The sequence below is a fragment of the Mytilus edulis genome, chromosome 3 (assembly GCF_963676685.1).
Source record: "Mytilus edulis chromosome 3, xbMytEdul2.2, whole genome shotgun sequence".
Classification (NCBI taxonomy): Eukaryota; Metazoa; Mollusca; class Bivalvia; order Mytilida; family Mytilidae; genus Mytilus; species Mytilus edulis.
Window position 1 is genome coordinate 62,937,106 of NC_092346.1, and position 12,214 is coordinate 62,949,319.

General features: G+C 32.8%; 2 protein-coding genes across 2 annotated transcripts; both read left to right on the top strand.

Moving 5' to 3' along the window:
• Positions 1-5,066: 5,066 nt before the first annotated feature.
• LOC139515360 (myb-like protein D) lies at positions 5,067-7,319 on the top strand. The gene is made up of 3 exons (XM_071304927.1): positions 5,067-5,622; positions 6,174-6,802; positions 6,879-7,319. Exons 1-3 carry the CDS (start codon positions 5,067-5,069, stop codon positions 7,317-7,319), a joined length of 1,626 nt encoding a protein of 541 aa, XP_071161028.1.
• A 169-nt stretch (positions 7,320-7,488) lies between these two features.
• On the top strand, positions 7,489-10,062 carry LOC139515361 (uncharacterized). The gene has a single exon (XM_071304928.1). It carries the CDS (start codon positions 7,489-7,491, stop codon positions 10,060-10,062), a length of 2,574 nt encoding a protein of 857 aa, XP_071161029.1.
• Positions 10,063-12,214: the final 2,152 nt, after the last annotated feature.

The following is a 12,214-nucleotide window of genomic DNA, read 5'->3' on the forward strand; positions in this document are numbered from 1 at the left end:
CAGGATATATTTAACTGTTTGATGAATAATCATTATAATTGCATTTAAATTAATAAAATATTTGAAGCATTTGTGTTCTGTTGTAACTTGTGAACTGATATAGTTGATTTGTAGTTCTACAAATTAAAAATTGTAAGACGTTCTCACTATTATTTTTATAATTTCTAATAATATCTGACTATGTAAAAATAGGATCTATTAGTGATAGATCAATGAAATTATGTACAAAATGGATTTCTATCAGGTCATATCAGTTTCATGACTAAGATATGAGACCCTGCCCCTTTGGTCATGGTCATGGTCCAGTGATTTTGTATGAAGTAGCAATTTTTATGGCCCAGCAACAAAGTTGGCGGGGCCATATATTTTTATCCTTGTCCGTCATTCCATCATTTTGCAACATACCTTTCATACATACTTTTTATCGTAACACCTTCATAATATGGGCTGATATTTGGTATATGAGTTAACCATCATGAGTTACAGATCAAATTACGGTTGGTTCTACTTCACTATTTTGTTGCAGAAATTAAGGCCTTTGGACTTTGATAAATTGTTTAAAATTAGTTATACAGACTTTATTTTCTAAATGCCTTATGATATTGGGCTGATTTTTGGTATGTGAGTTAATCATGATGAGTTACAGATCAAATTTTAGCTTTTGTTTCACCCCGGTTATGTTTGTCAAACTTACAGGATTTTGACTTCAATAAATTTTTGAAAGTCATAGTTTAATACAGACTTTTTTTTCTAAACGCCTGTAGATATTAGGCTGATTTTTGGTATAATCAGTTACAGCTCAAGTTTAAGTTCCGCTCTGCTGATTTTTGCCTAAATTAAGGGTTAAAGACTTTGAAAATTGTTGAAAATCAGTCATACAGACTTTTTTCTATCACCTTCAGATATTGGACTGACTTTTATACGACCACAAAAATTGAAAAAATTTTGGTTGGATATTGGTATCACGTTGGCGTCGTCGTCTGCGTTGTCGTCCGAAGACATTTGGTTTTCGCACTATAACTTTAGTGTAAGTAAATAGAAATATATGAAATTTAAACACAAGGTTTATATCCACAAAAGGATGGTTTGGGATTGATTTTGTGAGTTTTGGTCCCAACTTTGGTCCCAACAGTTTAGGAATTAGGGGCCAAAAAGGGCCCAAATAAGCATTTTCTTGGTTTTCGCACTATAACTTCAGTTTAAGTAAATAGAAATCTATGAAATTTAAACACAAGGTTAATGACCACAAAAAAAGGTTGGGATTGATTTTGGGAGTTTTGGTCCGAACAGTTTAGGAATAAGGGGCCAAAAAGGGGCCCAAATAAGCATTTTTCTTGGTTTTCGCACCATAACTTTAGTATAAGTAAATAGAAATCTATGAAATTTAAACACAAGGTTAATGACCATAAAAGGAAGGTTGGGATTGATTTTGGGAGTTTTGGTCCGAACAGTTTAGGAAAAAGGTGCCCTAAGGGTCAAAAATTAAACTTTGTTTGATTTCATCAAAAATTGAATAATTGGGGTTTCTTTGATATGACGAATCTACTTGTGTATGTAGATTCTTAATTTTTGGTCCAGTTTTCAAATTGGTCTACATTAAGGTCCAAAGGGTCCAAAATTAAACTTAGTTTGATTTTAACAAAAATTGAGTCCTTGGGGTTCTTTGATATGCTGAATCTAAAAATGTACTTAAGATTTTTGATTATTGGCCCAGTTTTCAAGTTGGTCCAAATCGGGGTCCAAAACTAAACTCTTTTTGATTTCATCAAAAATTGAATAACTGGGGTTCTTTGATATGCCAAATCTAACTGTGTATGTAGATTCTTAATTTTTAGTCCCGTTTATAAATTGGTCTACATTAAGGTTCAAAGGGTCCAAAATTAAACTAAGTTTGATTTTAACAAAAATTGAATTCTTGGGCTTCTTTGATATGCTGAATCTAAACATGTACTTAGATTTGTGATTACCGTATGGGCCCAGTTTTCAAGTTGGTCCAAATCAGGATCCAAAAAATATTATATTAAGTATTGTGCAATAGCAAGAAATCTTCAATTGCACAGTATTGTGCAATAGCAAGAAATTTTCAATTGCACAGTATTGCGCAATAGCAAGAAATCTTCAATTGCACAGTATTGTGCAATAGCAAGTATTTTCAATTACACCGTATTGCGCAATAGCAAGAAATATCATATTGCGCAATAGCAAGAAATTTTCAATTGGAGTTATCTTTCTTTGTCTAAAATAAGTAGTTGAATCAACTTAAAACATTGTTTTATAAAATATACAATGTAATATATTCACTTTTACTACCAACTGATAAATTAAAACAATCTTTACCATTCAGTGATAACAAGCACTTTTATTACATTTTGATATTTTATGATGTATTTAAATGAGTAGTTATTGTTGCAAACTCCATTAGAAATTTGAATTGAGATCAGTTTTGGAATAAGGGAAAGGGGGATGTGAAAAAAAAATTGGGGGGGGGGGGGGAGGGGTTAAATTTTTCTCATTTCAGATTTCATAAATGAGGCCCCTCATGGGGGGGTCCTAGTAATCACATAATCACCATTTTTTTGCCAATATAATCACATAATCATTAAATATTTGCTTATCTTTAGTAATCAAATAATCATAAACTAAAAATACAGTCCTAGGTAATCAAATAATCATGAAATATTTGGCTTAATAATCAAATAATCATTAAAAAAACGGCCAAGTAATCACATAATCAAAAACCCCATGAGGGCCCTCATAAATAAAAAGAAAATTTCTTCAAACATTTTTTTGAGAGGATTAATATTCAACAGCATAGTGAATTGCTCAAAGGCAAAAAAAATATTTTAAGTCTATTAGACCACATTCATTCTGTGTCAGAAACCTATGCTGTGTCGACTATTTAATCACAATCCAAATTTAGAGCTGAATCCAGCTTGAATGTTGTCTCCATACTTGCCCCAACCGTTCGGGTTCAACATCTGCGGTCGTATAAAGCTGCGCCCTGCGGAGCATCTGGTTATTATGTAACTTGACCATCACGTGTAACAAATCAAGTTTAAGTTTTGTTAAGCTCTTCTAATTTTTTGCCGAAATTACAGGCTTTGGAATTTATAAATTGTTGAAAATCACAGTTATACCTACTTTTTTTCTAAACGCCTTTAGATATTGGGCTGATTTTTAGTATGTTACTTAACCGTGATGAGTAACAGATCAAGTTAAAGTTTTGTTCCACTCCGCCATTTTTGATGAAAATTAAGGGTTAAAGATTTTGAAAATTGTTGAAAAAAACAGTTATACAGACTATTTTTCTACACGCCTTAAGATTGTGACCTCATTTTTAATATGTGAGACTACCATCATGTTTGAGTCCACATATGTTGTTGAAATTGCAGATTTTTCAACTTTTTAAGACAGGGCCATTCATGTAGTTCAGACATATCTAGTCAATTGTTTAGTTTTCTATGTAAGTCAGTTTGATAAGAACTACATTTACATGTGATAGATCAATGATATTTTGTATGAAGATGCAATACTGTTATTACAATGTGATGACTATGTTGTCGCCCTGTCCCCTACAGCATGGTCCAGTGACTTTGAATTAATAAGTATTTTTGAAATTATTCAATGGTAAGTTTTCTTCATAACTTGAATTGAAATTATAAAAGAGGGACGAAAGATACCAAAGGGACAGTCAAACTCATGAATCTAAAACAAACTGACAACGCCATGGCTAAAAATGAAAAAGACAAACAGAAAAACAATAGTACACATGACACAACATAGAAAACTAAAGAATAAACAACACGAACCCCACCAAAAACTAGGGGTGATCTCAGGTGCTCCGGAAGGGTAAGCAGATCCTGCTCCACATGCGGCACCCGTCGTGTTGCTTATGTGATTACAAATCCGGTAAATAGTCTAATTCGGTAGGTCAAATTCATGAAAGGGAAGGGGATTGTAGTTACGACGTGAGGAACATATCCGATATCATTTGTGAAATGGTTATTCCATAACGGTCAACCAACTCGTGATGGCGTCCGTAAAATTTACGAAGGGATGATTTCAACTTCACCATTTGGAACTCTTGATTTAATAGCTTCCTTGTGAGCAGTAACCCTCTATCAAGAAAATCATGATAGGAAATGCAAGCACGGGAATATCGTATCAATTGAGAGATATATACCCCGTATGCAGGTGCTGCTGGAATGTTATAATATTTACAAGCACAAAACTGTTTTTAACACCAATTTGTATTGACTGATTTCAAATGTCAAAGTTCAAACTTCTAGTACACATACATATGAATGAAGTAAACATGTATTGTTATATAAGGTTAAAACTAAATTTACTCTTAATGAACATTAGTACATTAATGTGTTCACCTTATTTAATTGAAACTCTTGTTTACTTAATTTAGGAAGTCTGTTATGATAATATTTTGTTCCAATACATGAAGCATATCATGCTGAGTTCACATGTAATTCGAATTAGTTTAATTGGCATTCGAAACATTTTGCGTCCGAATGTCAATTCTCATTCAAATTACAATGTGCGTAAAATTTGCTTTACTGTGCTAAGGACGTTATCTTTTAATTCGAATTAAAAAAGAAGAGTGTGTGAATGCGATTAGCGAATTCGATTGGAGTTGAAAGTACGTGCGAACGAGGCATCAGTATTCTAGATACATCTATAGGTATATCTATAAGTATGTCTTAACAAGTGACAACTGTATGGCAGAAAACACATATTATATTCATGATGTATTTAAAGTTACTAATCATATTAGCTCTCATTATGCAATTGTTCATCTAGCCTTTCTTTTATCGCATTATGCATTTGTAACATTTTTTTCCTCGGTATTGTACATTATTTGCATATGTATTTACAGATTTTTTAAGATGCCAAGAAGAAAAAATTAGAGGGCAGCAGAGGCTAAACTTGGTGTGAAAAATCCACAGAAAAAGACACTGACGGACTTGACTGGGGATACTGGCCCCATAAACAGTACTAGAATTGACCTTGACCTGGGTGATACTGACACCCTCAACAACAGTTACTCAAAAAATATGGGGGATACTGACCTCCACACAAATATAAACAACAGTACCTTGAATTTACTTGAAAGATCTAAATTGAATAAACTTGAAATATCTGAACTAAATATGCTTGAAATATCTGAATTGAATGAACATGAAACATCTGAATTAGATAAACCTGAACTATCTGAGTTGAATCAAAACAGTAACAATAACTGTGGAAAAGAATTGAATCAAAACAGTGTCAATAACTGTGCAAAAGAATTGAATCAAAGCAGTGACAATAACTGTGCAAAAGAATTGAATCAAAACAATGACAATAACTGTGCAAAAGAATTGAATCAAAACAATGACAATAACTGTGCAAAAGAATTGAATCAAAACAATGACAATAACTGTGCAAAAGAATTGAATCAAAACAGTAACAATAACTGTGCAAAAGAATTGAATCAAAACAGTAACAATAACTGTGCAAAAGAATTGAATCAAAACAGTAACAATAACTGTGCAAAAGAAACTTGTCATATACAAACAGATTTTCTGTTAAATGAATCAAACAATAGTTATGCCAAATCAGATTCTCATAGTAATATCCAAACTGATCTGTTGCAAAACCGAAATGAACAACCTAGAAATAATTCAGAAGGAGTGCTATCGAAATATTTCAATTCTTTTAATGCAAACTTTATTAAATTTGGAACTTTTGACCAGTATGCCACAAAATTTGCTGCTCAAAGCAGGGGAAACCAATGTACTTGTAATTGTTTAGTTTTCTTATCTCTTTCGTCTTTAAATTTTGATTCAAACACATTGAACCTGGATTACATTTTAGATAAAGGAGATGAAATTTACAGGAAGCATGTTCAAGAACTAATAATACAGGGATTATTTAAAAATATGCTTTTGAATTTTGATGAAGTTCCTGTCAAGAAGGGATTTTTATAATTAACAAACAAAATATTCTGTTCGGTATAGCTTTACAGTACCAAGAGTTGACTGGATTTCTCTCATTACAAGAAGCAATTCAAAATTGTATTAAACAGTCAAACAAATTTCTTATAATGATTGGAGCCATATGTTCGGCAGTTTATTATTATAATAATATATACTATTTTTTTGACACTCATTCTCATTCAGAATGTACACTGAATAATCCATTAGCTTCCTCTGGCAAAAGTATTTTGATTGGATTTGCTGACTTGCATGACCTCCTCAGTTACTTGTATGCTTTTTACACAAGTTTACAAATTGATTTAGACTCTCAATATGAAATTTTACCTGTAAGTATCAGTAGTAAAGATACTGACAAAGATGTGACCAAGCAGATTAAGAATTATTTCGATGATCAGAAACTAAGGAACACAAAACAAACAAAAAATTCTTACCAGTATATGAAGGTACCCAAATTTGTATATATGAAAAATTACATGCAAAATAGAAGAAAAAATAAAAAATTCAGGGAGAAAGAATTAAATGCCAAGCAAAATAAAAGAAAAAATAAAAAATTCAAGGAAAAAGAATTAAATGCGAAAAGATATTCAAGAAAGGATACACATTATAGAAAGACTGAAGCAGATAGAAAAAAGTCTCAGAGAGATAATTCTGATTTAAGACAGATAGAGAGACAAAGAGAACTTGTTGCTAAAAGAGAAGTTAGAAAGAATACAAATTATAGAAAGACTGAAGCAGATAGAAAGAAGTCTCAAAGAGAAAATTCAGATGTAAGACAGATAGAGAGACAAAGAGAACTTGCTGCTAAAAGAGAAGTAAGAAAGAATACAAATTATAGAAAGACAAGCAGATAGAAAGAAGTCTCAAAGAGAAAATTCAGATGTAAGACAGATAGAGAGACAAAGTGAACTTGCTGCTAAAAGAGAAGTTAGAAAGGATGAACATTATAGAAGGGCTGAAGCAGAAAGTAAGAAGTCTCAGAGAGATAATTCGGATTTAAGACAGATAGACAGACAAAGAGAACTTGTTGCTACAAGAGAGGCTAGAAAGAATGAAGATTTCAATAAAAGAGAACTTGCTGCTAAAGGAGAAGCTAGAAAGAATGATGTTTTCAAAAGAAATGAAATAGAAAAGAAAAAAATTGCCAGACAAGATGAAGACTATAGAAAACATGAGTCCGAACGGGACTACCACAGAAAACAAGAATATAGGTCACATCCAGAAAATTTAGAAAATGAGCGTTTGAAGAAACAGAGTTCTAGACAGAACAAACTAGATATAGACAGATGTTATGATAAGACAGTGAAAAGTACTAAAAGAAAAAAACGTTGATTTCACAGATCATGAAAAAAACCTAAAAAAGAAAAGAGTTCAAGGTATAACCCTTGATGCTTGCATAAGAAATTTTAAAACAAAAATTAATCATGGTCCTACATATATATGTACTTCATGTGAACAAACTTGGTTTTGTGATTCTGTAGTTAATTCTAAAACTGTCAAAATGACCACGCCTGCTAACATGTCTCATTGCTTTAGTAATTTTAAATCTGTACTAGACATAGAATGGATATGTCATACTTGTCTCAATGCAATTAAAAAACAAAGAATTCCTCGATTTTCAATAGCCAATAAAATGGGATTTCCCCAAAGACCAAAAGAACTAAATTTGTATCCTTTAGAAGAGAGACTGTTATCATTAAGAATTCCTTTTATGCAGATTCGACAGTTACCAAGAGGTGGACAGTTATCAGTTAAAGGCAATGTTGTAAATGTGCCTGTTGAAGTTCAACCTACAATAAATTCACTTCCACATACATTAGAGAAATCAGGTACAATATCCGTTAAACTTAAGAAGAAGCTGGAATTCAAAAAGTGTGATTTTAGTGAAAATGTGAGACCATTTGCTGTCATTTGTGCATTACATTATTTGATGAGAACAAGTGAATTGTACAAGTCTTCTGGAATAGAAATAAATGAGGATTGGATTACAGAAATCGCAAAAATAAATGAAGAAGAAACACATGAAAATGAAAAAAATAGTACAGAACAAGAGGATAACCAAAATCAAAATGATTCAGATGATGACTCCGATCATTTCAGTGAAGTAGATGAAACTGAAACGCATGTTGGAAACACAGATACACTGTTAGATCACATTCCAGACGACAATCCACTATGTGATACAGGTTTAACTTTTGCTCCTGGTGAAGGTCAACGACCAATTAGTCTCTACAGTGATCCTGATGCAGAGTACTTATCTTTTCCAACTATATTCTGTGGTCAAAGAAGGCCAGATAACAAAGACAGGTCTGTCTCTGTTCACTATACTGATATTGTCAAATGGGAACTAAGGTCCATGGATAGGAGAGTAGCACAGTCTGTACCAAATATATTTTTCAAGTTAAAAAAAATTCAGTTAAAAAACATAAGTGATAAGGTCAATCTTGCTATAAGAAGGTGTCAATCAGAAGGAAAAAAATGGACAGCAAAAGATGTACTGAATCCTAACACTGTAAACGATCTTGTAAGATTAGATGAAGGTTATTATATCTTTAGAAGTTTAAGAAATTCTCCAGTATACCTTGAAAAGAGGAAGAAAGATTTGTTTGCAATGATCAGACAGTTGGGTCTTCCAACATGGTTTGGCTCTCTTTCATCTGCAGACACTAATTGGAAAGATTTGTTACGAATTCTTGGCAAATTAAATGATGGCAAAGAATATACTGACAATGAATTGGAAGAAATGGATTGGCATCAGAAATCTAAACTTGTTCAGAAAGACCCTGTGACATGCTCTAGATATTTTGATTATCGTGTCCAACAGTTTATTAACTTGGTGTTGAAAAGTGATCATGATCCTATTGGAAAATTGACAGATTTTTTTTATAGAGTTGAATTTCAACAGAGAGGTTCACCACATATTCATATCTTGATCTGGATTGAAAATGCACCAGTTTATGAAAGCAATTCAAATGAAGATGTTGTAGCATTTATTGATAAATATGTCTCCTGTTCACTTTTTGAAAATGATACTAGTTTAGTCAATTTGCAGGTTCATAAACATTCAAAAACATGCAGAAAAAAAGGTCACCCAATTTGTCGTTTTGGTTTTCCCCTTCCACCTATGAAAGCAACAGTAATCTTAGAGCCTTTGAAAGAAAATGATGACATAGAAAAGTACAAAACTATATATAAAGAAATACAAAACGAAATTAATGTACTTCACAATTCTGAAGATATAGACCAGATGACATATGACATGTTTTTAGATGATGTGTTACAAATGGATGATGAAAATTACATTAAGGCCATAAGAAGCAACTTGAGTGGTCCAAAAGTTTTTCTCAAACGAAAACCATCTGAAGTCCGTGTAAATGGTTACATGAAAACTGTGTTGATAGCCTGGCAAGCAAATCACGATTTACAGTTTTTTTTAGATGCATTTGCATGTGCAGTGTACATTGTTTCATATATAAGTAAGTCACAAAAAGGTATGAGTGCATTACTAGACCAAGCAGCAAAAAGAGCACGACAGGGAAATTTAGACTTGAAGCATCAAGTAAGACACATTGGGAATTACTTTTCAAATTCTGTTGAAACAAGCGCACAAGAAGCAACATACTTAACACTACAGATGCCTTTAACAAAAGCCACAAGACAAATTGTATTCATTAACACATCTCCACAACACAAAAGAACTTTTCTCCTCAAGCAATCATCGGCCCTAGAAAAACTAGGCCCAGACTCTACTGAAATAGAATCAGACAATGATATTAAAAGATACTCGCGTAGACCAAAACAACTGGAGAACTGGTGTCTAGCAGACTATGTATCTCAGCTTGAATTGCAGTATCCTAAAACTTCAGAGTCCTCAGATGATCATGAAACAGAACAGCAAGAAAATGAATCTGAAAGTGAAAATGAAGAGGCAAATGCAGATATTATAGAAGAAATCAATAACAAAATCGACATAACCCTGAAGAATGGTATTCGAATATATCAAAGAAAAACACCCAAGGTTATAAGATATGTTAAATACAATTACAAGACTGACTCTGAAAACTTCTACAGATAACGCTTAATGTTATTTTATCCATGGAGAAATGAACTTTCAGATTTGCAATGCGGACATGAAACATTCGAAAACATGTACTTGACTGTTGCAAGACTATTAGAAAAAAAAGCTAAGCAATATGAAGGAAAAGTGATAGATCTAGAGAAAGCTATAGAAGAGGCAGAAAATGATTGTAATGAGAATGATCAAATAGCACCTGCCACACAGCAAGTAGAAATGGAAGATGCTGAAATAGGCCCAACAGAATCTGAACAGTATGTACACTTCAATCCAGATAGACCAACAGAACATAGACTGTATGATATGTCCCGTGAAGTTGGAATAGAAGCAAGAACAGTAGAATTGACAAATCATGTAAACAGAATAAGTGAGAGGGATTATTTTGATTTGATAAGATCCTTGAATAAGAAACAGTGGGAATTTTTCCAACATGTTGTCACATAGGTTAAAACAAAACATGAACCATTTTATACATTTTTGACAGGTGGAGCAGGATGTGGAAAGTCTGTAGTTGTCAGAACAATATTTCAAGCTTTACACAGACACTTATGTTCTATTGAAGGTGAGGACCCTGACGATATTAGAATTCTTCTTTGTGCTCCTACTGGAAAGGCAGCTTACAATATAAATGGTTTGACCATTCACAATGCTTTCCAGATACAGCCAAATAAAGGACTTGACCAGTCATTGTCATGCGATGTTCTCAATACACTCAGAATGAAATACAGAAATTTGTCTCTGATTTTGATTGATGAAATTTCAATGGTTGGAAACAAAATGTTCTCTTTACTAGAGAGAAGGCTGAAAAAAATCAAGGGAAGCAACTGTTCATTTGGTGGCGTGAGTATCATAGCTATTGGTGACTTTTTCCAACTCCAACTTGTATTTGACAGCTGGATTTTCAATGATCTAAGCAAAGGATTAACAGCTTTAGCTCCTAATTACTGGAAATTATTATTTTCTTTTCATGAACTTACCGAAATAATGAGACAAAAGGATGATTTAGAATTTGCTCTATTACTAAATAGGTTGAGACAAAATCAGCTGACTGAAAATGATTTTGCAGTGTTAAGTACCAGAACTGTTTCAATTAGTGATCCAACATACAAATCTAATGCAACTCATTTGTTTGTTGAAAATGCTTTAGTGGATAATTTCAATTTGCAATACATATCTAAATTAGGCTCACAAAAGGTTAAAGTTAATGCAGTTGACACAGTTTGTGGGGATTTACCAGCATCTGTAAAAACAAAATTACTTAGTTCTTTACCAGAAAAACAGTCCGATACAGCCAATCTTGCAAAAGAAGTAGTATTAGCAATTGGGATGATATATGATCTTACAGCTAATATTGAAGTCACTGATGGTCTCACAAATGGTTCAACTTGTGAACTTAAATTGATAGAGTGCAAAACTAAATCTATTAGACCAAGTATCATATGGGTTAAGTTTGAGGATGCCAGAATTAGTGCTAACAATAGAAGAAAATATTCACACTTGTATGGAAAAGATGTTGAAAAAACATGGACTCCAATGTTTGACATTAAAAGGTCATTTACATATAAATATAAGACCTTTGAAAGAATTCAGTTTCCTCTTCGCCCAGCAGCCGGAAAAACGATTCATAAATCGCAAGGAGACACATTACAAGAAGTTGTTGTTAGTCTGAAATCAAAACGTAAAGGGAAAATACCACATATTCACTATGTTGCGCTAAGCAGAGTAACATCTTTAACTGGATTACAGATATTAGATCTCAATCAAGAAGCAATAGCTGTAGCAGAGTGTGTTCGACAAGAATTATACAGACTAAGGACAGATGCAACTCTACAGTTGTGCTTTAAGCCATTGTATAATTTATCAAGTAACTATTTTAAAGTAGTTTTCAACAACTCAAGGTCATTGCATGCTCACTTTTATGATATAAAATCAGACCCTAACATCTTGGATGCTGATGTTATTGGTATTGCTGAATCAAGACTAATTTCAACAGATGAAAATGATGATTTTCATGTACCTGGTTTTGAACCACCAGTTCGATTAGACCAAAAGCAAACAAACTTCAATACAAGACCACCTCATGGATTGGTATTATATTATCGAAATGATTGTATTCTTCACAATACAGTCACTTTCTCAACTCCATCTTTAG

What these genes read in the sequence shown, in the direction of transcription:
- LOC139515360 (XM_071304927.1), top strand. Translation starts at nt 5,067, where the DNA reads ATGGGGGATACTGACCTCCACACAAATATAAACAACAGTACCTTGAAT. An exon ending in TGCCAAATCAGATTCTCATA is followed by an intron (nt 5,623 to 6,173) that starts GTAATATCCAAA and finishes ATTCTCATTCAG; the next exon opens with AATGTACACTGAATAATCCA. An exon ending in AACTTGCTGCTAAAAGAGAA is followed by an intron (nt 6,803 to 6,878) that starts GTAAGAAAGAAT and finishes GATGTAAGACAG; the next exon opens with ATAGAGAGACAAAGTGAACT.
- LOC139515361 (XM_071304928.1), top strand. Translation starts at nt 7,489, where the DNA reads ATGACCACGCCTGCTAACATGTCTCATTGCTTTAGTAATTTTAAATCT.